General features: G+C 41.2%; 2 protein-coding genes across 3 annotated transcripts in view; one reads left to right on the plus strand and one right to left on the minus strand.

Moving 5' to 3' along the window:
* Positions 1 to 790: 790 nt before the first annotated feature.
* Positions 791 to 24,430, minus strand: LOC122753304 (histone H1.4-like). Of its 2 annotated transcripts, none has more exons than XM_044000660.1 (2): positions 23,709 to 24,430; positions 791 to 1,281 (listed from the first exon to the last, which is right to left on the minus strand). In XM_044000660.1, exons 1-2 carry the CDS (start codon positions 24,365 to 24,367, stop codon positions 894 to 896), a joined length of 1,047 nt encoding a protein of 348 aa, XP_043856595.1. In that variant the 5' UTR covers positions 24,368 to 24,430; the 3' UTR covers positions 791 to 893. The 2 variants fall into 2 exon arrangements, with proteins under 2 accessions (XP_043856595.1, XP_043856596.1); XM_044000661.1 differs by lacking the exon at positions 791 to 1,281 and adding an exon at positions 5,370 to 5,470.
* Positions 2,267 to 25,659, plus strand: part of LOC122753317 (histone H3-like) — a 39,178-nt gene continuing 15,785 nt past the window's right edge. Inside the window, exon 1 of the mRNA XM_044000676.1 lies at positions 2,267 to 2,592. Coding sequence (XP_043856611.1) covers positions 2,267 to 2,592 — 326 coding nt within the window. The remainder of the gene's footprint in view (positions 2,593 to 25,659) is intronic.

Here is a 25,659-nt window from a genome sequence, read left to right on the forward strand (position 1 = left end):
CCCTCAGCCAAATCCATTTCCCCCCATACCATAGTCAATCTAACTTCAATCAGTTTCATTTGCTATATTTTCCTCTTAGGTTTATTGATCATTATTTAATCTTGTGTATACTGCAGGGTTTTCTGTAGTTGGTGTGAGGAGCAGTTGGGAAGCTGGGCCATTTTTGGCCGGAAATTCTGAACTGTCTTTCTTCACAGAGTTTACCAATGACAAACAGAAGCAAATTGCCAAAAATATGAAAAATGTCCTGGAAGGATCCTTAGTGCCTTTATCAAAACCTCTAATCCTTACATCCCTCAATATTTTCTCTGCCTTTTGCAATTACCACATTGTACAAGGTGAAGTTGTAGTGGACAGAAAATTGACCCTGTCAGAACATCTGAATTTGAATTCTAGATCTAGATTGAAGTAATTCCTCTTTCTGATTTCATTTCATTGGCAAAGCAACAGCTTCCTCAAGAGACTGCTATGAGAAAATAATTTGATATTCTAAAATGTGAATGTTTATTATTTTCTGCCTTAGTTATCAGTTTCTTGGAGACAATCTTTGAGGCTGGAGCCGACTTAAGGAAGGAAATAAAAATTAGTTTTCTAGTATGATACTACAAAAAACAACAACCAAAAAAAGAAAGGCAGGAGTCAGGTTACAGCAGTTTGAAGACTTTTATGTAAATGAAGGCTTAGCTTATGCAGCCTCTGATTGGGTTAAATCATCACAAGTGGGAAGAACGTCTGTAATTAAGCAGATTCTTGACCCACTTTCTGATTGGTTACTTCATCGAAGGCTGTTTTTAACCAATCGGAAAGCTTACTTTAGCCTACCACAAAATGGTATAATAGGTTCTGTTGTTTGACGTTAGGTAGTTGCTCTTTCGTCTTGTCGGAAGCTTGCTCTAGTCGCCATGTCTGGAAGAGGGAAGCAGGGAGGCAAGGCTCGCGCTAAGGCTAAGACCCGTTCTTCCCGAGCTGGTCTTCAGTTTCCCGTGGGTCGCGTTCATCGTCTGCTCCGCAAAGGCAACTATGCTGAGCGGGTCGGTGCCGGGGCTCCTGTGTATCTGGCTGCTGTGCTCGAGTATCTGACCGCCGAGATCTTGGAGCTGGCGGGTAACGCCGCCAGGGACAACAAGAAGACTCGTATTATTCCCCGTCATCTTCAGCTGGCCATCCGCAACGACGAAGAGCTCAACAAGCTGCTGGGCAAGGTTACCATCGCCCAGGGCGGCGTTCTGCCCAACATCCAGGCTGTGTTGCTGCCCAAGAAGACCGAGAGTCACCACAAAGCTAAGGGCAAATAGAGTGTCTTTAGTCGGGCGTTAGGATAAACTGTCCTTGCCCTCCTTAACTTAAACCAAAGGCTCTTTTCAGAGCCACGCACCCATTCAAAACGAGAGCTGGTAGCATGCGTTATGAAAACTACGGATTACATATCTGAGTGAAGTCTTTTAAGCACCTAGCGATTTTGTTTCTGGGGTGCTAGGATAAATACGCATTTTAGGCACGTTATTTAGCTCCCGACACCCATTACCCCCCCGTCATTAAGAGACCATTTTCTTTAAAATCTATTAACAAAAAAAGCCAGTGCCAAGCATTGAATATGAAAGTTGCCTAGTCTTGAGTATCTCACTGAAAACCAGTAAAGTAGATGACCCAAGTAGATGCACTGTGAAAGTGTCTCAAGTTACTGCAATTGAGAAAACTTGTAAGGGCTGGGGATTAATACTGGAGTCACAAGATCTAAAGTGACAAAATAAATTAGGTAGTTTTAGATTTGTCGGCAATCTGCCTAGGAGGGACAAGGGGGGTAAATTTGAGAAAGGGGTCTGGGAAATGAAAAGGCGCGGGAGAAAAACAAAGGCCCAAACTGACCAATCCCGTGCTAGCGCGGTCTTTTTTCAAATCTCGAACAAAGAAAGCATTTCAGTCTTATAAGGTGGCGGTAGTAATTTTGGGAAAACAAGGGAAGAATACATAGAAGTAGAAAAGAACGTATATATTCAGGACAAAGCTCGGTGAATAAAGAGGGTCAGGACCAGGAAGAAGTTAGGCGGCTGAAGGAACTGTTTGTAAAATTGAGGGAGGAGGAGGAGCATGACGGATGATCAGCCAATAAAATCACCCAGAATACAGGGACTGGAATTATCAACCACTCCTGAGTCACCGTCTAGGATCTGTGTGTTGTTCAGTCCAATCAGAACTAGCTTTACTCTATAAATAAGGTGACTTGCCGCCAAGATTTTCATTTTCTCTTTTCTACTTTCCTCTTAAGATGGCTCGTACTAAGCAAACTGCGCGAAAATCTACCGGTGGCAAAGCGCCCCGAAAGCAGCTGGCTACGAAGGCTGCCCGGAAGAGCGCTCCTGCCACTGGCGGCGTGAAGAAGCCTCACCGATACCGCCCCGGCACTGTGGCGCTGCGAGAGATCCGCCGCTACCAGAAATCGACCGAGCTGCTGATTCGTAAGCTGCCCTTCCAGCGGCTGGTGCGTGAGATCGCGCAGGACTTCAAGACCGACCTGCGTTTCCAGAGTTCGGCCGTGATGGCCTTGCAGGAAGCCAGCGAAGCCTACCTCGTGGGGCTCTTTGAGGACACCAACCTATGCGCCATTCACGCCAAGCGGGTGACCATCATGCCCAAAGACATCCAGCTGGCTCGTCGCATTCGCGGGGAGAGGGCTTAATTTGGCGCCTAAATTCAAAATACCCCCAAAGGCTCTTTTCAGAGCCACCCATTTTTTCACTGTAAGAAGCTGTGACTTACCGAATTTTGGGGAGGGTCAAGCTAAATAATGGGTGTGAAGACTGCTTTCACAGTAGGGATGGCTCAATAGGTGTTAAATGAGGCAATTTTAAAAATCAACACAACTTTTTCGTAGGACTCATCTGGGAAGTTTAGGCACAAAGTAACGATACAAGGTAAGTACTAAGCGGGTAGGCGGGCAGAGAGAAAATCAACCACAGCTTGGGATTAGTGAGCGGGTGAATGTATGAGTTTTGTAATTATTTTTGCTAGCTCTATGATAAAGCAAGTTGGGTTTTTGTTAATTTGCATGACACGGTATAAGTAATTGCTACGCTGGCGTGTTCAACTGTGAGTAGCTCCCTAATTTGTAGGAAGTTTTGTATTTGCACTCATAGTAATTCCTGTGTCTCTGGGCATATTCCCATTTAAAAAATCTATTGTAAGTGGAAGTTCTCCGTCCTAATTTTGTTAATATGCCGAGGCAGTTGTTTTGTAGCCTGCTATTTTGCTGCAGTTATTTTCTTTTTTTTTTTTTTTAGTGAGGCAATTAGGGTTAAGTGGCTTGCCCAGGGTCACACAGCTAGTAAGTGTTTAAAGTCTGAGGCCAGATTTGAACTTGGGTACTCCTGATTCCAGGGCCGGTGTTCTATCCACCGCGCTACCTCGCTGCCCCCATGCTGCAGTTATTTTCAATTAACTTTTGGTTGGATATAAGAGCATTAAACTCTCCTTTAACCTTTCCCCTTATATATCTCCCAGGCCAGTAAGAGAAAAACTTCTGAGCTTTAATTAGAGATCGTAATAAGTCTCCCACTTTTAGGGTGACATGCGGTTCTTTACTCTGGGGAGGTGAATGAACTTTTTCTCTTTAAAGCTAGGCTTTTAGAGGCTTAAAGGCTTTAAGGGGGATCAGGCAAAGGGAAAGTTAAAAAAAAAAATTCTGGTAGCTTCTGATGTCCTCACCCACAGCATATACTTAAAATGTCTTTGAAAAGTCACTTAGTTTACAAAACTGAGTTTTAAAGAAAAGCAAAAACAAAAGTCAAAACAAAGCAAAACCAAAAACAAATAAGCAAAAGATTTGCTAAGCACTCTTTTTGTGCTCTTAAAGAACTTAAAGGTGTGGTGAATTCCAGGTCTTACCTTGTGTTCCTTAAATACGCCATATATGTGAGAAATTATTAATAATGGATTTCTTGGACTTGAGATCAGTCCTTTCCTCCCTTCACACCAGAAAATCCTGTTCTTGTCTGGGACAAACCCAAGGGAACAAGAGAAATCAAAGGTAAGACTTGTCTGGATTTTGCCTTAAGGAACTTTTTACATCCACATTTTTCTCCCCAAGGTCATCTATAGAGTTAAATTTTTTTTTCCTGCGGGGCAAGGAGAATTAAGTGACTTGCCAACTTTATCCACTCCTCCACCTAGCTGCCCCTAATCGAGTTCATTTTAATGTAGATCACCCTCAAATCTTGTCAACCAATGCAATTAAATGATGCTAACCAATTAGCTTTGATCAACCGGCCTCTATCAAGAGGATTGGAAGAGAACACGAGCTCTCTTGGCACTCTTGGCTGGCCTTTTCTTTACCTGCTTCCTTGAGTCAGAATGCTTTCTCTTAGTGCGAGCTCTTCCTTTTAGGACTATGTAGCTATGAAGGCCTGAGACTGAGAAGTTAGGGAGACACACAATATTTTACTGATATAATCATTAATAATGCTCACTACTAAAAGTGATGAAATAGCAATCAATGAGTAGTGCAGAAGTAGCAAATAATTTTGGAAAACACATCTGCTCCCAAAGGACTAATGATGAAGCTTACTATCCACCCCCATAGAAAGAACTAATAAAAAGAACACTTGTGGATTTTACATATATAAACTGGTTGTGATCTTGTGGAGAGGGGAGGAAAGGGAGGGAGGGAGAAAAATTTGGAACTCTAAATCTTATGAAAATGAATGTTGAAAACTACCCTTACATGTAACTGGAAAAAATAAAATAAATGTTTGTTGAAAACATCTATAAAAATTGACACACACCCCCTCCCCCACTTTGTTTATGTTCCTCTAATTTCTTTTTCTTCTCCTTGGACAACATAGCACATGTGACACTATATTAAATAATAGTGGTGATAATGGATATTCTTGCTCTACTTCTAATCTATTGTAAAGACTTCTCATCGTTTCTCTAATTCTAGCTCTTGGTTTTATATAGATAGTATTTAAAGGAAAGTCCACCGATGCCTGTGTGTTTTTATTTATTTATTTGGTGAGACAATGGGGTTAAGTGACTTGCTCAGGGTCACACAGCTAGTAAGTGTTAAGTGTCTGAGGCCGAATTTGAACTCAGGTACTCCTGACTCCAGGGCCGGTGCTCTATCCACTGCGCCACCTAGCTACTCCGATGCCTATGTGTTTTAAAAAAATGTTTAAACATACATGGATGTTAAGTTTTTCAAAGGCTTTTTCCTGTATCTATTGATAGTCATTTGTTTTTGGTTATTAATGTGGTTATAATATGTTTATAGTTTTTCCAATGCAGAACCAACCTTACATTCCTGGTATAAATACAATGTAGTCATTAATGTGTTTCAATATCTCCTCGTTCATCTAATTTTGAGAAACAACTGCTGCTAGATCCATGGGTCAAAGGTATTGCATCACTCCCTTTGCAAAGGTACAGTCATGGGGGAGCCCATTAGGTTCCTTTTTTAAAATCCCAAAGTTGGCACCTGGAAAAAAAAAATATTTACTTACAGTTTAGACTATAGTTCAAGTCTAGGGTTTCCCCTGAATAGGAGAGATAAAATGCTGCTTACTCTACAATATGGACAAGGTCATTTATTCATATATACCAAAGACATGATAAGCATTAAAGATTCATAGTATTCATTCACAGAGCATCTTAAGAAATCCGATTCAATAACTTATGCTGTAACTATTTTACATTTAGCTGTCCAATTTGCCCTCTTTTTTATTTTGTGAGGCAATTGGGGTTTAGTGACTTGCCCAGGGTCACACAGCTAGTAAGTGTTAAGTGTCTGAGGCCGGATTTGAGCTCAGGTCCTCCTGACTCCAGGGCTGGTACTCTATCCACTTCGACACCTAGCTGCCCCAACCTGTAGCTTATTTTTAAACCTCATCAGAACATAAAAGAGTTTGCTGTACTGCTTGCTAATTAGGTAGTTTATATGTTACATTGACACTGCACTGTCCAAATAATTCCTGATAAATGTACATTGGTAAAATGGTCAGGCTTGGATCAATTCTTTCATTGGAGGTTGCCATGTCTAAGAGTAGTTCGTTTCTGGGGCATCCTCCTGCCACCAAATGGGACCTCTCCAGATCACGATGTTGTCTTCAAGCCTGATGTCTTGGAATAGGTACTCATTCACCCACGATCAGGAAAAAATGCATACAAAAATAGAAAAGGCAATCAGGGGTCCACATGCAAGCTCACCTGGTTGAGTTTCCCCCTGTGTTTGATGCCAGGCACCATATGATGGTCAGCTGTTTCCTCTTTTAAACTGACAGCAGCCGACCCTCTTGCCACTAATAGTGGGGAGGGTAAGGACCACTCAGTATTCGAAAACAAAGTTCTTTTAGTGTTCTTTGACTCTTTGATACAATTCACTAGTAAATCCATCCCCCCCTCCATCCACCTTTGGGAGTTCATTTATCACTTGTTAAATTTCTTAAGATTGGCTTCCTTAAATTCTTTTGTTCTTGTTCTGGCAATTTTGGTATTTTTATTCTGTTTCTGCTATCACCTCTCCTTTAAGGGTAAATTCTTCCCATTTACATTCTTGGTTATGATTGTTAATTATAATTTCTCCCCATGATATCCTACTAAGCTTTTCCTCACTTTACTCTGCTTGTCTTAAAAACATTTTTTTTTTACAAAGAAGATGATAGTGAAAAACAAATGTGATTAAAATTGGAACATCCTGCTTCCATTCCATTGACCCTCTACTCAAATCACTGAATCTTCCCTCTTTCTTCACTTGAATCTTTGTGACTATTCTCTTCCTGACTCTAACCTGCCTCTTTAATTCATCTCTCCTATTGCCAAACAGGAGACTTTATTGATGTCTTAGAATAATAAGCTTAGAAAGACATGTGTTGTTGTTTCACGGGATCATGTATTTAAGTACTTCTGACAGAATCTGGATTCTGACTTCTACTGGTCTTTCCACTATAGTATATTTATCCCGCCCCCTCCCCGGGCCCTGTCCCTCTTTTAAGCTTTATTCTTCTGAATTACTCCTCCTAAGTGCCAGTCAACACTTAGTCAAAACCTAAGTGCCAGTCAAAACCACCTCTGTCTTCGTTTTCCTATACTTATCTAAATCATTAAGCATTGTTGCTTTCTTAAAACCCTGTCTTCCATGGTTTCCATGACATGGCCCTGTCATGATTCTTTTTTTTTAAATTTTTTTTTGTTTATGAGGTATTTTATTTTTTCCATTACATGTAAAGATAGTTCTCAACTTTTGTTTATACATGCTTTACAATTTCAGATTTTTCTCCCTCCCACCCCTCCCTCCCCCCTCCCCTAGACAGCAGGTAATCTGATATAGGTTATATCTATATATCTCTATACATATACATATAGATAGATATATATACACACACATATATATACATAATAACATTAATCCTATTTCTGCATTAATCCTGTTACAAGAGAAAGAATCAGAGCAGTGATGCAAACCTCAAAATAGAAAGAAAAAAAAAAACCAACAGCACCCAAAACAAAAGAAATAATATGGTTCAATCAGCATCTATACTCCACAGTTCTTTCTTTCTTTTTTTTTTCTTGGATTTGGAGATCCTCTTCTATCATGAGTTCCCTGGAACTCTTCTGTACCATTGCATTGGTGAGAAGAATATAGTCCATCACAGTAGGTCAACACTCAATGTTGATGATACTGTGTACAATGTTCTGGTTCTGCTCATCTCACTCATCATCAGCTAACGTAAGACCCTCCAGGTTTCTCTGAACTCTTCCTGCTCATCATTTCTTACAGCACAATAGTATTCCATTGTATTCATATACCACAACTTGTCCAGCCATTCCCCAATTGATGGGCACCCCCTCAACTTCCAATTCCTTGCTACCACGTAAAGAGCAGCTATAAATATTTTTGTACATGTGGGTCCCTTTCCCCCTTCCATGATTTCCCTGTCATGATTCTTAATGTATTTCTGTGATTACCTCAGCTCTTAATGACTTAATTTCTGGCTTCTCTCTAAATATTAATATACCCTAAGACTTAGCCTCTAACTCCATACTTCAGAATTTTTCATTACATTAAACTTATTTAATAATATCGCACATTGAGGGAGCTAGGTCGGGCAGTGGATAGAGCACTTTTCTTTGGAGTTAGATGACCTGAGTTCAAATCTGACCTCAGACACTTGATATTTACCAGCTGTGTGACCCTGGGCAAGTCACTTAACCCCTATTCCCTCCAAATAATATAATAACACATTTATATAAAGTTTTAAATTTTGGAATAATCCTGTGATGAAGCTAACATAATTAATTTGAATAGGGGTGGGGCATCTGGATTTATTATTTCATTCCTATAGTGAAGATAGTGTGAAGATAGCCTCCACTGGGATGTGGATAAATAGCGTTTGTGATTTGTAATCTTAAATGTGTGGTAACTAATGGCCCTTTGGCCATTTGGGTTATATAACTCCAGTGCTATTTTCCCTAAGTGTTTAGAAAGGCTACACACACACACACACACACTCTACAATATGGACAATATATGTATTTATATGTGTGTATGTTTATGTATATATGTATATGTATATATCTCTCCACATAAATCATCAGCTTTTTTCTTTGTTATTGGTAAAACCCAACAAGAAGAGCTAAAAAGAAATTCCATTCAAAATAACCACAGAACGGAAGCTATAAAACATTTGGGAATGTGCCTATTAAGATACATGCAGGAACTATATGAATCCAAGTATAAAATGCTCTTTACAGAAATAAAGGCAGAGATCAATAATTGGGGAAACATTAGTTCCTTGTGCATTAATTGAGTCAACATAATAAAAATTGCATTACCAATTTTATTATTTAATTATCCAATACCGTACCAATCAGACTACCAAGGCAATATTTTAGATCTAGGGAAAAAAAAATTCATGTGGAAGGGCAAAGATTCAAGGATATCATGAATAATTTTTTTAAAATGGGGAAGGGGGCAGCTAGGTGGCACAGTGGATAGAGCACCGGCCCTGGAGTCGGGAATACCTGAGTTCAAATCCGGCCTCAGACACTTAACAGTTACTAGCTGTGTGACCCTGGGCAAGTCACTTAACCCCAATTGCCTCACTAAAAAAAAAAAAATGGGGAAGGAATAATGAAAAAGGATTCTATCAGTAATGGATCTTAAATTGTACTACAAAGCTGAAATAATTATAATAATCTGGTACTATTTTAAAAAAATTAATCAGTGGAATAGATTAAAAACAAGTATACAACATAGAGAAGCAAACAAAGTAGCAAGGTCTTCCATAAGTCCAAAGATCCCAAGCTACACTGTGCCTAGGCCCTAAGCCTGAGGGGGTTTTGTACTTGGAACTGTGACTGTGCTCTATAGGAACTCAGCTAAACTTTCCCAGAGGCTGTTGTGAAGGATTATGTCTCACAAGTGTCTGGGAGTAAGTTTGGATATTTGTGATTATACCTTTTGAAGTAAATATTTCCTTGTAAAAGCTAATTTGATTGTTAGTGACTAAATGGAACTGGGGTACAAGGGAGTACTCCTAGAATTGGAATAACACCATCAGTGGGGGCCTGGCACAATTTGATGAAAACCTAGTTATTTCCAAACCTTTGTTGTGGGCCCAATTTCCCCCAGAAGTTCTCTGGGGTACATTGAGGAATCTTCTCCTTGAGAAACTAAACCAGAGGACAGATATACCTAGAGAGATAAGAGGAACCAAATCTGACTGAGCTAGCTTGGGACCTCCACCCTTCATTCTGATCTCCCATACCCCTGGGGAGATAAATTTGGGTGTGGCTGTGGCCCTTGTGTCCTGAAGAGAGAACTGTAGCCACCCCTCACCCAATTCCTCTAGCCACCACCAGTGGAGGATGGTCCTCCCTCACTAAAGGAACTTTCTACAGGCAGATGGTCACACCCCCATTGGCCCCCTATAAAGGTTCCTGCCAGTCTCCTGCTTGAGAAGATTGGTACCTCAGAGCCACGTGCTTTGTGCCTATTTCCCCATGAGAAGTCCAAAGATTTCTTTCATGGTTTCCCTCCATCCCCCCCTTCCCTTCCCTTGCCCCTAATTCTAACTTGCACCTTATTCTAACTGCTTTTGTGTGCAGTTTCTTTAAAGAGGAATTCCTAAGAACCCCTAACCCAAACCCATACCCCATTTTCCCATAACACCTTGTTGAAGATACCAGGGAAGTCTGAGGGGAAGGATCAAATATACTATGCCTCCAAAGGAAACGGGATTACAACCAAGAATCACCTACCCAGCAAAACCTTTCAGTGGAAAAAATGGGACTTTAATGAAAAAGAAGATTTTCAGATATTTGTGATGAAAAGACCTGAACTGAATGGCAAATTTGACTTTCAAATACAAGACCCTAGAGAGCCATAAAAAATTGGAGCTGGGGGACATACCTGGGGTTGTACAGTGGGCGACTGTCTTGTATCTGAGGCCGGGTTTTGGCTGGGATCCCCCTGGGTCCAGGGATGATTCTTTGTCCACTGCATCACCTAGCTAAGTGATGACATCTTTAGGGTTAAATTGAGGGGTGAAGGGAATGCACTGGGGGAGGGGGGAGGCCAGAGGTGAAATCCTACATGAAAGAAACAGGAAAAGGCTTATGGAGTGGGGGAAGAGATGGGAAAAGAGCAGGGCAGTAAATGAATTTTACACTCATCAGAAAAGGGACTAACAGAGACACCCAATTGGGTGGAGTAATCTATTTAATCTGGGCAGTAAATGAGCCTAACACTCATCAAAATTGGCTCAAAGACCTCAATCTCATTAGAATTGGTTCAAGGAGGGAATAATGTACACACTCAATTGGATGGAGTAATCTCTCTAATCCTGCAGGAAAATAGGAGGGGAAAAGGGATAAAGAGAGGGGCAAAAGAAGGAAGGGCAGAGTGGGGGAGGGGACAGACAGAAGCAAATCCCTTTTTGAAGAGTGATAAGAAGATGATTAATAAAATAAATATCATGGGGAAGGGAATAGGGTGGAAGGGAAACAGGTAACAATAGTAATCATGAAAAAGAGAAAAGGGGAAAAATTGAACAAAAATATTTATAGCAACTCATGCTGAAGGCTAAGAATTGGGAATCAAGGGAATGTCCATCAATTGAGGAATGATGGAAAAAGCTGTGCTATATGATTGTAGTGGAATATTCTTGGGCTACAGGAAATGACAAACAGGATGATCCCCAAAAAACCTGGAAAGACTAATGAACATCGATGTATAGTGAAGTGAGCAGAGCTGGGAGGACATTGTGTGTAGTGATAGCAGTATTGTTCAATGAGCAATTGTGAATGACTTAACTACTCTCAGCAATGCAATGATCCAAGACAATCCCAAGGAACTAATGAGGAAGCTTACTATGCACCCCCATAGAAAGAACTGATAAAAAGAACACTTGTGGGTTGTACATATATAACCTGGTTGCAATCTTGTGGAGGGGGGAGGAAAGGGAGGGAGGGAGAAAAATTTGGAACTCTAAATCTTATGAAAATGAATGTTTAAAACTACCCTTACATGTAACTGGAAAAAATAAATATTTGTTGCAAAAAAAAATACTATGGCCCCAGTTACCAAGCTGTACTTGCCCTTTGGGAAAGAAGAAAAGCAATGTGAACTAAACTATAGTAGCTAATTTCATAGTAATAAAAAATTGGAAATGAAGGGAGTGGGTTTTCCTCTTATGGGGGAATGGCTGAACAAATCATGACACATAAATGTAATGGAATGTTACTGTATCATAAGAAATGACAAAATGGACAATTTTAGAGGAAACTGGGGAATATCTCCATGTGTTGGTGCAGAGTGAAATTAAGATTAATTCAGATAATTTTTTTTTCAATGACAAAAACAGAGAAAAACACTTTGAAAGACTAGAACTCTGACCAATGACAGAGAGGTGTAATTTAGAGAGAGACAGATTGAGATTGAGATTTTTAGGCATTGTCAATGTGGGAATGTATTTTCTGGATTTTGAATGTTTATGATGAAGGGTGTGTGTATGTGTGTGTATGTGTATATGTGTATGTGTGTTCATGTTTAATGGGAGAGACAGATTATAAAAAAAGGAATACATGAATGAATAGATAAATATAAAAATTATTTAAAATTTTGCTGAAGAGGAAGGATTGATGAATGGCACCAGAAATTTAGTTCACAATAAAAGACTGAAAACTCCCAAACAAACAAAAAACTAGGCTCTTTCCTCCTTCCCAAAGCCTTTTTTTCCCTCCTCTAAGATTTTGAGTGAGGAGGACTGCTTGTTGTGAGGTACTCCTCCATCCAGCCATTTTGTCCCTGAGTTCATGGTTTCTATTGTGCTTCTTCTTTTAAAAGAATGTTGTGTGTGTGTGTGTGTGTGTGTGTGTGGCAATTGGGGTTAAGGGACTTGCCCAAGGTCACACAGCTAGTAAGTGTTAAGTGTCTGAGGCCAGATTTGAACTCAGGTCCTCCTGACTCCAGGGCTGGTGCTCTATCCACTGTGCCACCTACCTGCACCTAAACCCCACCTTTTTTACAGATGGGATTGTAAAATCCAAGCCAGGTGTAGTTAACTCTAAACACTGGAGCTGAAAAGCTCATATAATGATCTCACCTAGCTGCCCCTGTTTCTTCTTTTTTAATCTTAGGTGAGTAAGTTTGCTGAGATGGGAGTGCACTTGTGACCAGGAAGGAGATCCATCAAAGCTCTCCAAGTTTCCACTGAAAACTGGGGTCCCAGAGCCTCTAGCAGTCCAGTAAAGAGCTAGCCCAGATGAGCAAAGAAGGGACTTATTCATCAGCTATGCCACAACCAGAAGTGAACTTACTGGCCACTCTAAGAAGGGAGAAAAGGATTTCCAGAATCAGGAAGCATCCATCAACCACTTACCTTCCCTATATGTATGTTTTGTTCTTTGAGTTTGAACCCATTCTGCTCAGGGACAGAAAATGTATAGAGGGAGGAACATTTCCCTAGCTTAAGGGATTTATTTTATAATTATTTCCTTGCTATATGTACCTTCTTAGTGGATTTTCTATAAGAGCTAATTGATAACAACTAGTTGATTGATAGTGGGGAGATGTTAACTGATTACTTAATACTGGGGAAACGTAGCAGATAGGCTCTTGTGAACATTAGATACTTGTAAACCTCAGGGTTAGCTCTAGAAATCTGAGGGGAGAAACAGTTAGCCCCACTCTGGGGACTCAACCTGTCAGTGTGAATGGAGGTTGAGAGAGAGGGATCACAGAGGAGGTACTATATATAGATTTTGTACCCTTCTCCTATTTCATGTCTTCTAGTCCCAGAATGAACTCCCAAAGGACAGCTTCACTATGCTCTCTCTGTCCTAGAGGATTGGAGCAGTAATTCGTAGGTCTGACACATTCTCCTTCCCTCTGTGGAAATTTCTGGGGTTCGTGGGTTTCCAGAGAGACAAAAAGGCGATGCAGCAACACAGGCTCTAGAGCGTTGCCTCAAAGCACAGAGAAGTAAAGTGAATTGTTTATGGTCCTACAACCAATTAAATAGATGAGTTAAGATTTGAACTCCATAGTGCAGCCCTTTTTTGATTAAGGTAGTTTTCCTTTAGTACTGCACTTAATTGTCTCTATTAACAACCTCTTTGGTATTTATCATTTTTTTTAATATCCAGTTTTCTGAACAAGATTCTTATGTCATTTGAGGTTAGCTTTTTTATGCCTCATTGCATTCCCCAGGCTAATAAGCACAGAGAAGGTATTCAGTTTGTTATTATTTCCATTCAACATTATTATATGCTTTGGAAGTGAGCAAAAGCTTAATAGTGATATTAAATCCCATGTTGAAGAGTACTATCCTCAGTCAATGATATTAGCATTCTGTGTGTAGAGAACTTCATTCTGGCTTCTCTGACTGGGTGTGATTGAAAAAGAAAACATAAGGGGCAGCTAGGTGGCTCAGTGGATAAAGCACTGGCCCTGGATTCAGGAGGACCTGAGTTTAAATCCAGCCTCAGACACTTGACACTTAACTAGCTGTGTGACCTTGGGCAAGTCACTTAACCCCAATTGCCTCACCAAAAAACCCAAATGAAAAAGAAAACATAGTTCTTGTCTTTAAGATTTTTCACAATCTATTTTAGAAGTCAGGAAAGATACACATGTGCTCCGAGGCCTAAGGGTTGGGACAGGAGGTTCCAAGTCTGGGTTCCCATAAACATGGATTCATCATAGGGGAGCCAGACCCCAAAGGGAGGGTGGCCAGGTTTTTATCTCTTATTCTTTTCTATTATCTTCCCATCACAGAATAAAACTCCAGAGAAATCTCTAATTTTGGGGGTGGGACAATGAGGGTTAAGTGATTTGCCCAGGGTCACACAGCTAGTAAGTGTCAGTGTCTGAGGCCAGATTTGAACTCAGGTCCTCCTGAATCCAGCGCAGGTGCTTTATCCACTGTGCTACCTAGCTGCCCCTGAAATCTCTAAAATTTAGCAAAGGTATGGCTCTCATACTGTAAAAGTAAAATACTGGTATTTCGGATTTAAAGATGATTAAAGTTAAGAAATAAGGAAGGCTGGGCTAAAGTTTATAAGGCTTCTATATATGTATGCTATCATTTGTTGAATAAAACAAAAAAGCTTATTTGAAAATGCTAGCCTATGTTATAAAATATCAGAGAATATAAATACTTGTATACAGAGAATATAAATTTTTTATATTTTACAGTGACGACTACTACTACCCTGGCCTTCATTGCTTAAAGGCCAAGTCTGTTACATTTCACTATTCTCCAGAGTTCTTTGGCACCCACAATGAGGTGTGTAGTATGTCTAGTCTTTCTGCCATTGATGTAAACTCCCACTGATTATATTCTCCTAATTTTAGGGATCCCTTGCTCCTTAGTTCAATTTATTTATTTTTTTTAGTGAGGCAATTGGGGTTAAGTGACTTGCCCAGGGTCCCACAGCTAGTAAGTGTTAAGTGTCTGAGGCCAGATTTGAACTCAGGTACTCCTGACTCCAGGGCCGGTGCTCTATCCACTGTGCCATCTAGCTGCCCCTCCTTAGTTCAATTTAAATACTTAACAGTAAGATTAGCTTTTACAGAGGAATATTTGCTTCAAAGATAAAGCAAGAACAAACCTGCAAACATCTCACTTCCCAAAAAGAGAGGTGGGAAACATAACCTCACCTTTACCACTTTGGTCTCTAGCGAAGAAGGTTAGGTTCACAGCACAAATGAGTTCCCATATATCATGGTTCTACCAAGTTCCAAGTCCAAAGACCCCCTGGGATTACATTTTGGTACCCTGACTTCTTAGTGCTTCCCCTGCTAGACTGGCGGCAACATTTGGCCAGGAATCCTGATTCCAAGGTAGCCAAGGCTTGGCCTCACAGGTCCAGGGATTTACAACTTGTGCCTAGAATTAAAAGGATACACAAAACAGACCCAAACCCCAACCCCAAATCTCAGGACCATATGGGTCCTACACCTAGCTTAGTGCATAGTTCCACTTCTATGGGTAAACAAGGTTAGAGAGATACTGCCCCCAACTGGAGAGTATTAAAGATGCACTTTGTTCTGGCAACAGTGTGGTAGGGGACCACAGAATGATTTCATCCAGAAGCAGATCCTTTTCTTCTCCCATGTGGGTGCCTCCATCTTAGATGATCTGGGAATGCATTTTTACATTCTTCCCTCCTGTTTGAAATATTTTCCATTCCCAGCAAATAAGCAGAGGTACTTTTGGAACACAGTCCTTGATTTCAATTCAGGATAGTCCTTTGGGGTCTCTGGAGATTTATATTATCTTTCCACTTCCTTTCCAAGTTGTATAAAGGAAAGAGTCTCAAATCTGTCAACATTTCATGATCACATACAATCCCACATGCATAGGTGAAAATCAAAATTATCCTCAAATATAAAATTTTGTCAATTCAACGACAGCAAAAGAATACCATACTTACAGGGCCTTTGACAAAAGGGAAAAGGCAAAGAAAACTGGCTTCCTATCTTGGATAAAAACCTTGTCCACACTGCTTTCTAAATTAAATGGAATTTGGGCAGCTAGGTGATGCAGTGGATAGAGCACCAGCCCTGGAGTCAGGAGGACATAAGTTCAAATCCTGCCTCAGACACTTAACACTTACTAGCTGTGTGACCCTGGGCAAGTCACTTAACCCCAATTGCCTCACCCCCCCCCCAAAAAAAAAACACCATAAATTAAATGGAATTCTCTCCACAGGGATTTGGAACTTGGAGTCAACTAGGTATCACCCATTTCTTTTTTTTTCTTGTTCTTCTTTTCTTTTTTTTGTTTGTTTGTTTTTTGTGGGGCAATGAGGGTTAAGTGACTTGACACAGCTAATAATTGTCAAGTGTCTGAGGCAGATTTGAACTCAGGTCCTCCCAAATTCAGGGTCGGTGCTTTATCCACTGGGCCACCTAGATGCCCCCCATCACCCATTTCTAAGATGAGAAAACTGTCCTGGGTAAAAACTTTCATGATTCCTTTAGTGCATAAGGGGCCTGTACAAAAGTTATCTCTATCTAGGACACACAAAACTCTATGGGTCACTGTACCATAGGTGATCCCTACAGAGGTTCAAGGAAATTTTTTCTGGGTTCTTATTTCAAAGGCACTCAAAATTCTCCTCATGGCTTCTTGTTATTGCAAGGGTAAGCCAAATGGAATTGCGAACTCACTCAACATGAAAACAAGACAAGTAGGCTCAATTATTGTTTTTTGTCCTTCTCAAAGAGGACAATGTCATTGGGGTGATGTCATGACTTGCAGGGAATTGGATTTAAGTGAGGCAGGGCTGTGCAAAGTCACCAGCCTCACTCACTCCTCCAGAGCCATCTGGATCCAGTGTCAAGATATATATCAGGGGGCAGCTAGGTGGAGCACCGGCCCTGGATTCAGGAGGACCTGAGTTCAAATCCGGCCTCAGACACTTGACACTTACTGGAGTCAGGAGGACTTACTAGCTGTGTGACCCTGGGCAAGTCACTTAACCCCAATTGCCACCCTTCCCCCCCCCAAAAAAAAAAGATATATATCAGGAGGGGGCAGCTAGGTGTCACAGTGGATAAAGCATTAGCCCTGGATTCAGGAGGACCTGAGTTCAAATCCAGCCTCAGACACTTGACACTAGCTGTGTGACCCTGAGCAAGTCACTTAACCCTCATTGTCCCACCAAAAAACCCCAAAAAACCCAAAACCCAAACAAAACAAACAAAAAATATATATCAGGGCAATTGGAGATGACCCCAAATATTTAAGGCAATCGTAGTTAAGTGACTTGCCAAGGGTCGTATACTTAGTAATTATCTGAGGTCAGATTTGGACTCAGATCCTCCCAACTTCAGGGACCATGTTCTATGCACTGTGCCACCTAGCTTCACCTAGTGGGCTCAATTAGAGACGTAGCAAAGAAGGGGTCAAGCAGTCTTATCCTAAGAAGTTTCAGGATAATTCACTATCACAGAAAGGCAAATATTTCAGGTCTGTTGAAATGCAAAAGGAACAATACAAATACTTAAACTAGGCAGTTGCTAATGATTCCAGATTTTTCACATTAAATTTAATATCAACAGTTAAACAGGATTGGGTAATGCAGACAATATGAGTATTTAATTACACAATGAACAAGTTTGCAAAATTAAACCAATAGAACTAATTTATGAGAGAACCAGTGAGAAAACAATAACAATTTACAGCCTAAATTTTATTTCTATTTTTTTCTAGGATCTTGAAACATAGGACATCTAAAATTTAATGTCCCAAGCAGAGAATTTCTCCAGAGGTCCCTGCAAACTCAGAGGACCAAAATTAATCCTGTGAATACCATGGCTCTTTTAAAAAAGAATTTATTTTTAAATTAAATTTTTTTTTAATACCATGGCTCTTAATGCTTGAAGGCCAAGTCTGTTGCACTTCACCCTTCTCCATTGTTTTCCAATACCCTTAAGGGGATTTGTAGTGTCTAGTCTCTCTGCCATTGGCTCAAGCCCCCACCAACTATGTTCCCTTAATTTAAAGGTCCTGGTACCATAGTTTGATTTAATGACTTAAAAGTCAGAGTAGCTTTTGCAAAGGAATATTTACTCCAAAGGTATAGCAAGAATAAACATGTAAAAATTCCTACTTTACCACCTTAGTCTCCAGGGAGGGAGATAAGGTTCACAGCATCAATGAGTTCCCATATAGCATGGTCCCACCAAGTTCCAAGTCCAAAGACTTGTGTCCTGGTACTCTTACTTCTGAGTGCTTCCTTGTTGGACTGGCAATATCTTACCAGGAATCCTGAATAGCCAAGGGTTGAGCTCACAGGTCCAGGAACTCACCACTTGCAAAAATAAAAGGATAAACAAACCAAACCAAAATACCTAACTAAGCCTTAATCTCAAGGCCTCAGGAAGAGAACCAGTAGGTTAATGTTCTGAAATTCCAGAGAAGAGAAAGCAACCAAAAGGAGAGAATGGTAAACAACTGATCATTGGTGACTTTGGTCAATAGTAATTTTTTTTTCTTTTCGGGGAAATGGGGGTTAAGTGACTTGCCCAGGGTCACACAGCTAGTAAGTGTCAAGTGTCTGAGGCTGGATTTGAACTCAGGTCCTTCTGAATCCTGGGCCCGTGCTTTATCCACTGTGCTATCTAGCTGCCCCTGGTCAATAGTAATTTTGGAAAGAGCAGTTTCAGTTGAGTGATGAGATGAAAAACTAGGTTACAGAGGGCAAGTAGAAGAAGTGGAGGAAATGAATATAGACATTTACATATGCACTCTCATCAGAAGTTTGTGGCTGATAAAGGGAGGAGATTTATAGGATGATAGCTTGTGGGGATGGTAAGACCAAGTGAAGGCTTTTTTTTTTTTTCCAGCACAGAAGAGACTTGGGCATGTTCAAAGACCCACTCTGGAAGGAATCAATAGTTAGGGCGTTGAAGATGGGAGAGAAAGGATTATCAATTTGTTGGAGAAGATAGGAGGAGATACAATCCCATAATGAAGGGTACACATAGAGATGTTGGCTATCACCAGTATCAGGACCATATTATTAGCAGAGACAGAGAGGAGAATAGGAAATTATTTCTAGGGATTTTGAGATGAATAAAAAGGGAAGGAAGGAAGGAAACTCACCTTGAATAGTCAAGTTTCTCAGGAAAGTAATAGGTAAGGTGCTCAGCTGAGAGGGTAGGGAAGTTTGGGAGTGCCAAAGAAAGGTAAAAATCTCTCTGTGAAGCTGCTGAACTGGTATTTTATTTTTCATTTTAGATCTGTACTGGTGGAGAAAATCTAGAGCTCCTGGTCTCATAGAGCAATATCTTTTTTTTTTTAAGTGAGACAATTGGGGTTAAGTGACTTGCCCAGGGTCACACAGCTAGTAAGTGTCTGAGGCCAGATTTGAACTCAGGTACTCCTGACTCCAGGGCCAGTGCTCTATACACTGCACCACCTAGCTGCCCCTCATGGAACAATATCTTAACCTCTTCTCCTACAACTTCCTATATACTTTAGGCTAGTTTTTCCTTAAAATAAAATATATTGAAACTGTTCTTGAGATTTGATTGGCACAAAGAACTAAGGCTTGGGTCATTTGACATATAGCCTGGTCACCTGGGTTTGAAAGAGCAAGGGGTTCCTCCATAAGGCTTTAGATTTCAGAATAGCAGCATGAAAAAGAAAGGGAAACTGGTCAACTGAATCAGTGCAGTATCCTGAATACACATCCCTTCCTTTTTTTTTTTTTGGGCAGGGCAATGAGGGCTAAGTGACTTGCCCAGGGTCACACAGCTAGTAAGTGTCAAGTGTCTGAGGCTGGATTTGAACTCAGGTCCTCCTGAATCCAGGGCCTGTGCTTTATCCACTTTGCCACCTAGCTGCCCCTTTGACCTTTGTTTTCAAAGAGGACCAGTGACATCACGGGGTGATATCCTGACTCACTCATGAAATGGATATAAGTGAGGTAGAGTTGTACAAAGTCACTTAATCCTCATTGCCCTGCAAAAAAAAAAAAAAGAAAAAGAAAAAGAAAAAGAAAAGAAAAAACAGATCAGCATACTTGCTGGGAGTATTGAGGACCTTCTTTCCTGGATGCTGAAACCTCTATGTCTCTCTTTCCCCCCCCCCCAGACTTATCAAAGTACACTGAGACTTCTCCTGAATATAAGCTGGTGTTTTTGGTTTGCTAAAGACAGAAATGTCTCAAAACTGCATAAGACAAAATCTAATTACTGTAGGTTGGAGTGAAGAGTCAAAATTCAAAAGTACAGTGAAAATGCTGCAGAAGAAAATCATTTCACAGGGTCCAGATTCTGAAGTGACTGTTCATTTTCTCCATATCTTTCAGACACTGAGGTCATGCAAACAAACAAATAAATAAACAAAGATGGGCCAGGGAAGCACTAATCAAATTAATCAAACATTTTGCAACCAGGGATGGTTCTCAAATGCTGAACTCAGGATCCTAGACTAAGGGATGAAAGAGAGTTCAGAGATCATCTAGTCCAATCCTCTTGCTTAAATGAAGAAACTGAGGTCCAGAGAAGGTGATTTGCTGAGCTGAGGGTAACACAGGGAGTCAGTGGCAGACAGGTTTTGAATCTCAGTCCTCTGGCTCTAAGTTCATGATGCTTGCAGGCTACTTCCATTGGCACAAACATTAATTGGGATACGTTTCATGTGTATTTTAGAAGGAAAAAGAGAAAATTAGGCTTTAAAAACTAACTCTTGCATGTAAAGTACATTATAGCATAGAGCAATTCTTTCTTATGCAGTGACCATATTTACTTTATGACCTAAAAGGGTCATAGATGGAAGAAATGAATTATTAAATTGCTTTTGTTAGAATCAATGACTACACCAAATTTGACACAAAATAACTGACAAGGGACTGTTTTGATACTAACTATACAATTAGAGCAACTGTAATCAGAAGTGTATTTTGAAAGAGCCTTTGGATTGTAGGGGGTCCTGAGGTCATTTTTGGAGAATTGGCTTATTTGATGCCCTTTAACATGATGTATTTGACTAGCTCTGCCCATAGCAACAGCCACACGGCCATCTGGATTTTCGAGAAATGATGCCATGCTTGCCCCCCCTCCCAAGATATTACACAAAATGTTATTAAAAAACGAATTACGCGGGCAGCTAGGTGGTGCAGTGGACAAAAGTGCTGGCCTGGATTTAGGACCTGAATTCAAATTTGACCTCAGACATTTGACACCTACTAGCTGTGTGACCCTGGGCAAGTCACTTAACCCTCATTGCACCGCAAAAAAACCCCCAAAACCCAAACCCAAACCCAAACCCAAATGAATTACAATGCCCGGGGTTTTGTTAGGGATACCAGTTGTATCTGCTCAAGCAACTCTCAGGATTATAATTCTGCTTTTTACCATTGTACTGCACCTAAGTTATTACCTGCTTTGAATGCTGGGTTGGGATGGGTTCAGAGTGAGGTGGGATAATACAATCTCGCTACTTTTCAAAAAAGCAAGATAAGTAAGGTAAGTTTCAGGTATTTATAGGGCTTCTATCTCGGCCTATGATTGGAACAACTTGGCTTAAGTGGGAAGATCCAATTTAAATAGTGAGATTTTAGACCTACCTTTTGATTGGCTAAAAACAATGTGAATGCTGTTTTTGACCAATAGCTAAACAGTTTGACAAGTTTGTTATTTAACACAAGTAATAGCCTTTTTGCTAGCTTTTTTCGACCGAACTCATCTGTATGCCAGTGTGTTCCCTGGGGCACGTCAGAGGTGGGGGGTGAAGGGGAAGAGACACATTCCAGTCAGGTTTAGTTGTGTGCCTAGCTTGCTTCCTGAAGGCGAACCTCGACTTGTCTTGGAACTGGCCAGCAACAAAGCCGAGAGACATATATAATCTCTGACCTACCACTACTCACAAGGGGCAACATAAGCGTTGCCTAGTGCATAAAGTGCAGGATTAATCATGCATGAGGCACGGGGTTTTGCCTCAGCCACAAGTGCTATAGCCTTGCCCAAGTAATTTTTCCCGACATCTTTAAACTATTAATTTACAGATGGGAAACATCTGTAAATTGAAAATGGGGAGGGGGAATAAGGATAGGGCTACACGAGATAAATTACACATATAAAATGGCTAACTAAATATGAGCTACAAAGATGAATTAAATCGGGAGCTTTGCAAAAGAACCAAATCTGTCTTATTCCAAAATATAGGCATTGCTTCACCAAACGAGCAAGTGAATGCAAAGTCTAGGAATAGGGAAGCTCGTGAGGGACAAAATTAGGTCGGGACTAGGGAAACACTGCAGCCCTTGAAACCAGAGGCTTTTGGAATCATTTACTTTCGGCCCCCTCCTTTTCACTACCAAAATTTCAAACCACCTTTCAGCCACCACAAATATCTCGATACTGGATTTCTCCATATCCGGCTTCAAAAAGAATCCTCAGGCAAGGCTAACTTTGGGCGGGAGTCGGGGATGGGGGTGGGGTGGGGTGCGGTGGAATGCAGGGCTGTTTGCGTGCGTTAGGGTGTTTATAAATTGATATATTTGGCTTTTAAATTATTTATGATTTACCTCGGGGAAATAAACTAAAACCAAGACATTAGATGGAAAAGCAAGCAAAACATGGTGACTTAAAAGGCTTGTGTGTGTGTTAGCATGGGTTTGTATTGCTTGGAAAAAGGAATTCTATATTAGTGAAAACATTTGGCAGAACTCAAGAACCAAGCATTTTGCTACTTGAACTTTTTAAGTAAAAAAGAAACTGTCCTTAGTATCAAGGTGCTGAAAGCCCTTTTCCCGAAAGTAAAACGCTAGTAACTGTAGATGTGTGCAGCACGTACACAGAAAGTGAATGCTAAGAACAAGGAGAAAAAGAAACCATATTTATAACCAGTGAGAGCAAGTGGGAGTGTGTAGGGACTCATTTTTTTCCAATCAAATTGTCCAGAACTCAAGGCTGCGTGAGGTTGAATAACAAACCAATTTATTCCAGGCGCGGGACTTTTGAATGTTTCTTGCGGTTCTCAAACTTTTTGGTCCTTTTACAAACTCTTAGAAATTGAGGACTCCACAAAACCTTTTAAAAATAGGTCGTATCTACTGACACCGCATTAGAAATGAAGACATTTTAATATTAAGATGAATAGTTTTAACCACAGATGCCCTTGCGTCGGATCTGGGGGGGGGGGTTCCCCAAGGGTCTCTGGAACCACTTGAGAACCTCTGCTCTAACCAATCAAGACTAACATTTCTGCAACTAAGAACTGTCATATAAACACTTTTTGTTTATAAGTTAAAAAGCAAAGGGACCCTGGGCCAGCTGACCATTAGGTCTACGATCGAACTCTACCGGGAGCCCGCGGGCTTTACAACTGGTCAGGCACTATGGCGCCGCAGGATATCCGGTACTCCCCAAAAAACAAATAAAAATGCAGCAGCTAAGCTGCTTATCCGTAAAACCTTAAAACTACTTTAATCTTGGTTCATAGGGCGCAAAAGGGCTACAAAGACAGTATTTCCGGGGAGGCGAGTGTAAGATATCCCACTACCTGGTCTAGTTATACGCTGCGGACTTGCTAGCAATCCGCTCCCTCCCCCCGCCCCCAAGCTGGAGCTACTGTGCAATTGCGGAATTAGTGTTGCAGGGCCCCGAGACATACGTATTGAGCTCTTTTCATTGAAATCTATGGGTGGCTCTGAAAAGAGCCTTTGAGGTGTTGGAAGTTCCCGCGGAGACCTACTTCTTTTTTGGCGCCGCCTTCTTGGGCTTGGCTGTTTTAGGTTTGGTCACCTTCGCCTTAGCTGCCTTGGGCTTCACGGCTTTAGCCTTCGCAGGACTCTTAGCCGCTTTCTTGGGTTTAGCAGCTTTGGCTTTTTTCGGGCTCTTGGCTGCCTTTTTGGCCCCCGCCGCCGCCGGTTTCTTAGCCTTCTTCGGTGTCTTCTTTAAGGTTTTCTTGGTGGCCGCCCCCGTGGCCTTTTTGGGCTTCTTGGCAGCTCCTGCTGACTTCTTGGCTTTGGCAGAGGCCGATTTCTTGGCCTTGCCTTTGCCTTCGCCCGCAGGAGTCTTCTTGTTGAGCTTGAAGGAGCCGGAGGCGCCGGTCCCCTTGGTCTGCACTAGGGTGCCTTTGTTCACCAGGCTTTTGAGCCCCAGTTTGATGCGGCTGTTGTTCTTCTCCACATCGTAGCCGGCGGCCGCCAGCGCCTTCTTGAGGGCAGCCAGAGACACGCCGCTGCGCTCATTGGAAGCGGCCACGGCCTTGGTGATCAGCTCAGACACCGGGGGCCCAGACGCCTTTCGTCGCGCTCCTGCAGCACCCGCTGGCTTCTTAGCCTTCTTCTTCACAGGTGTCTTCTCTGCTGGAGCTGGAGTAGCCGGCGCGGCAGGAGCAGTCTCAGACATAGTAGCAAACCTAGATAATTACAGTAAAAAATGCTGTAGAACCCACAGTGTCAATATAGCAGTGCTCGCAGGGCCGGGGGTATATATAGAGAGGAGCTGCTTTGTGATTGGTGCACTGCCCAGCTCGCCTCCCTGGCAGGGACAGTGTCTCAGCTCTGAAGAGGAGTTGTGTTTGTTACACTTCAAAAAAGGGGAAAATTATAAAAATTCCCTGTATGGAATCACGCGGTTTCAATCGGAAAATAAGTGGAGACGTCTCAGGCTTCATGTCCCTGTTCTTTTTTCTCTGTAGCCTCAAATACTACACCAGCAGCCTTTCCAAACACACGTAACTCTGAGCAAATTTCAGGTGAAATCGAGTCAACTTCTTGTTTTTTCTCTAAAATACAAATTCGTCCCTTTACTCCTGAAAGTTCTTCCTCCCTGGGATTGTTCATCATATGCTTGGCTTCTCATCTGCACAAAAACCAAGTTATTTTTATCATCATTTACACAAAAATTCCGTTTCTCCGCGGGGGAAGTAACACAGGCTCTCCCACGATTTCTGTAAATGGAATAGTGGGAATTGGCGACTGGGGCAACGATTTGATTCTGTAGTCATTACACGAAGTTATTTTGAGATATAAGGTGAAAACCACAGTTTAGGGGGGTCTGGTGGGAGATGGGGATCCGGGTGTAAAATTTGGTTCAGGAAGTTAAATAAATACTTTAGCAAAATCTTTGGTTTCTTGGATGGGGGCGGGGCTGCTACTTTTGTGAACTAAGGAGGGCAAACATTATTTTCGGTCCAGAATTTCCTTTCAGCAATTCCCAGGGTAGAAGATTCTGTATTTTATTTTCAGGAGAAAGCTAGGACAAAAGTTGTTTTTGTTTTTGTTTTTCTCTAAATGTATCAGAAGGTGATAGATTCCTGAGAACTCTTTGACCTCTACAATAGACTGAATTTACAGATACCAGTTAGTTATTAAAATGCACCTCGATTCTGGGGGAAAGGAGGACATAAAGTCTGAAAGAGTTAGAAGCAAAAATATTAATGAAGGTGAATTGTGTGTTGTTTTTGATTGTGGAAATATTCTGGTTTGCCATCATTCTTTTATATTTATTGTTCATAGACTTTGGAAGACAGGAAGCCAGAACAATGTGAAGCTATATGAAATTAAACTGTTTTGGTGAACACAAATATAGTAAATGATAGTCCACTGGCATTGGGAAATACAAATCACTAACATGAATTTTAAAGCCTTTCAATTATGGGAATATGAAGTTATCTCACTTATTTATCAGATAGCTGC

This window comes from Dromiciops gliroides, chromosome 4, assembly GCF_019393635.1.
Source record: "Dromiciops gliroides isolate mDroGli1 chromosome 4, mDroGli1.pri, whole genome shotgun sequence".
Classification (NCBI taxonomy): Eukaryota; Metazoa; Chordata; class Mammalia; order Microbiotheria; family Microbiotheriidae; genus Dromiciops; species Dromiciops gliroides.

Coding starts and splice junctions, on each gene's coding strand:
- LOC122753304 (XM_044000660.1), bottom strand. CDS start 24,367: ATGTCTGAGACTGCTCCTGCCGCGCCGGCTACTCCAGCTCCAGCAGAG. Junction 1,282..23,708: donor AAGGCGGCGCCAAAAAAGAA/GTAGGTCTCCGC, acceptor ATTTGCCCTTAG/CTTTGTGGTGACTCTCGGTC.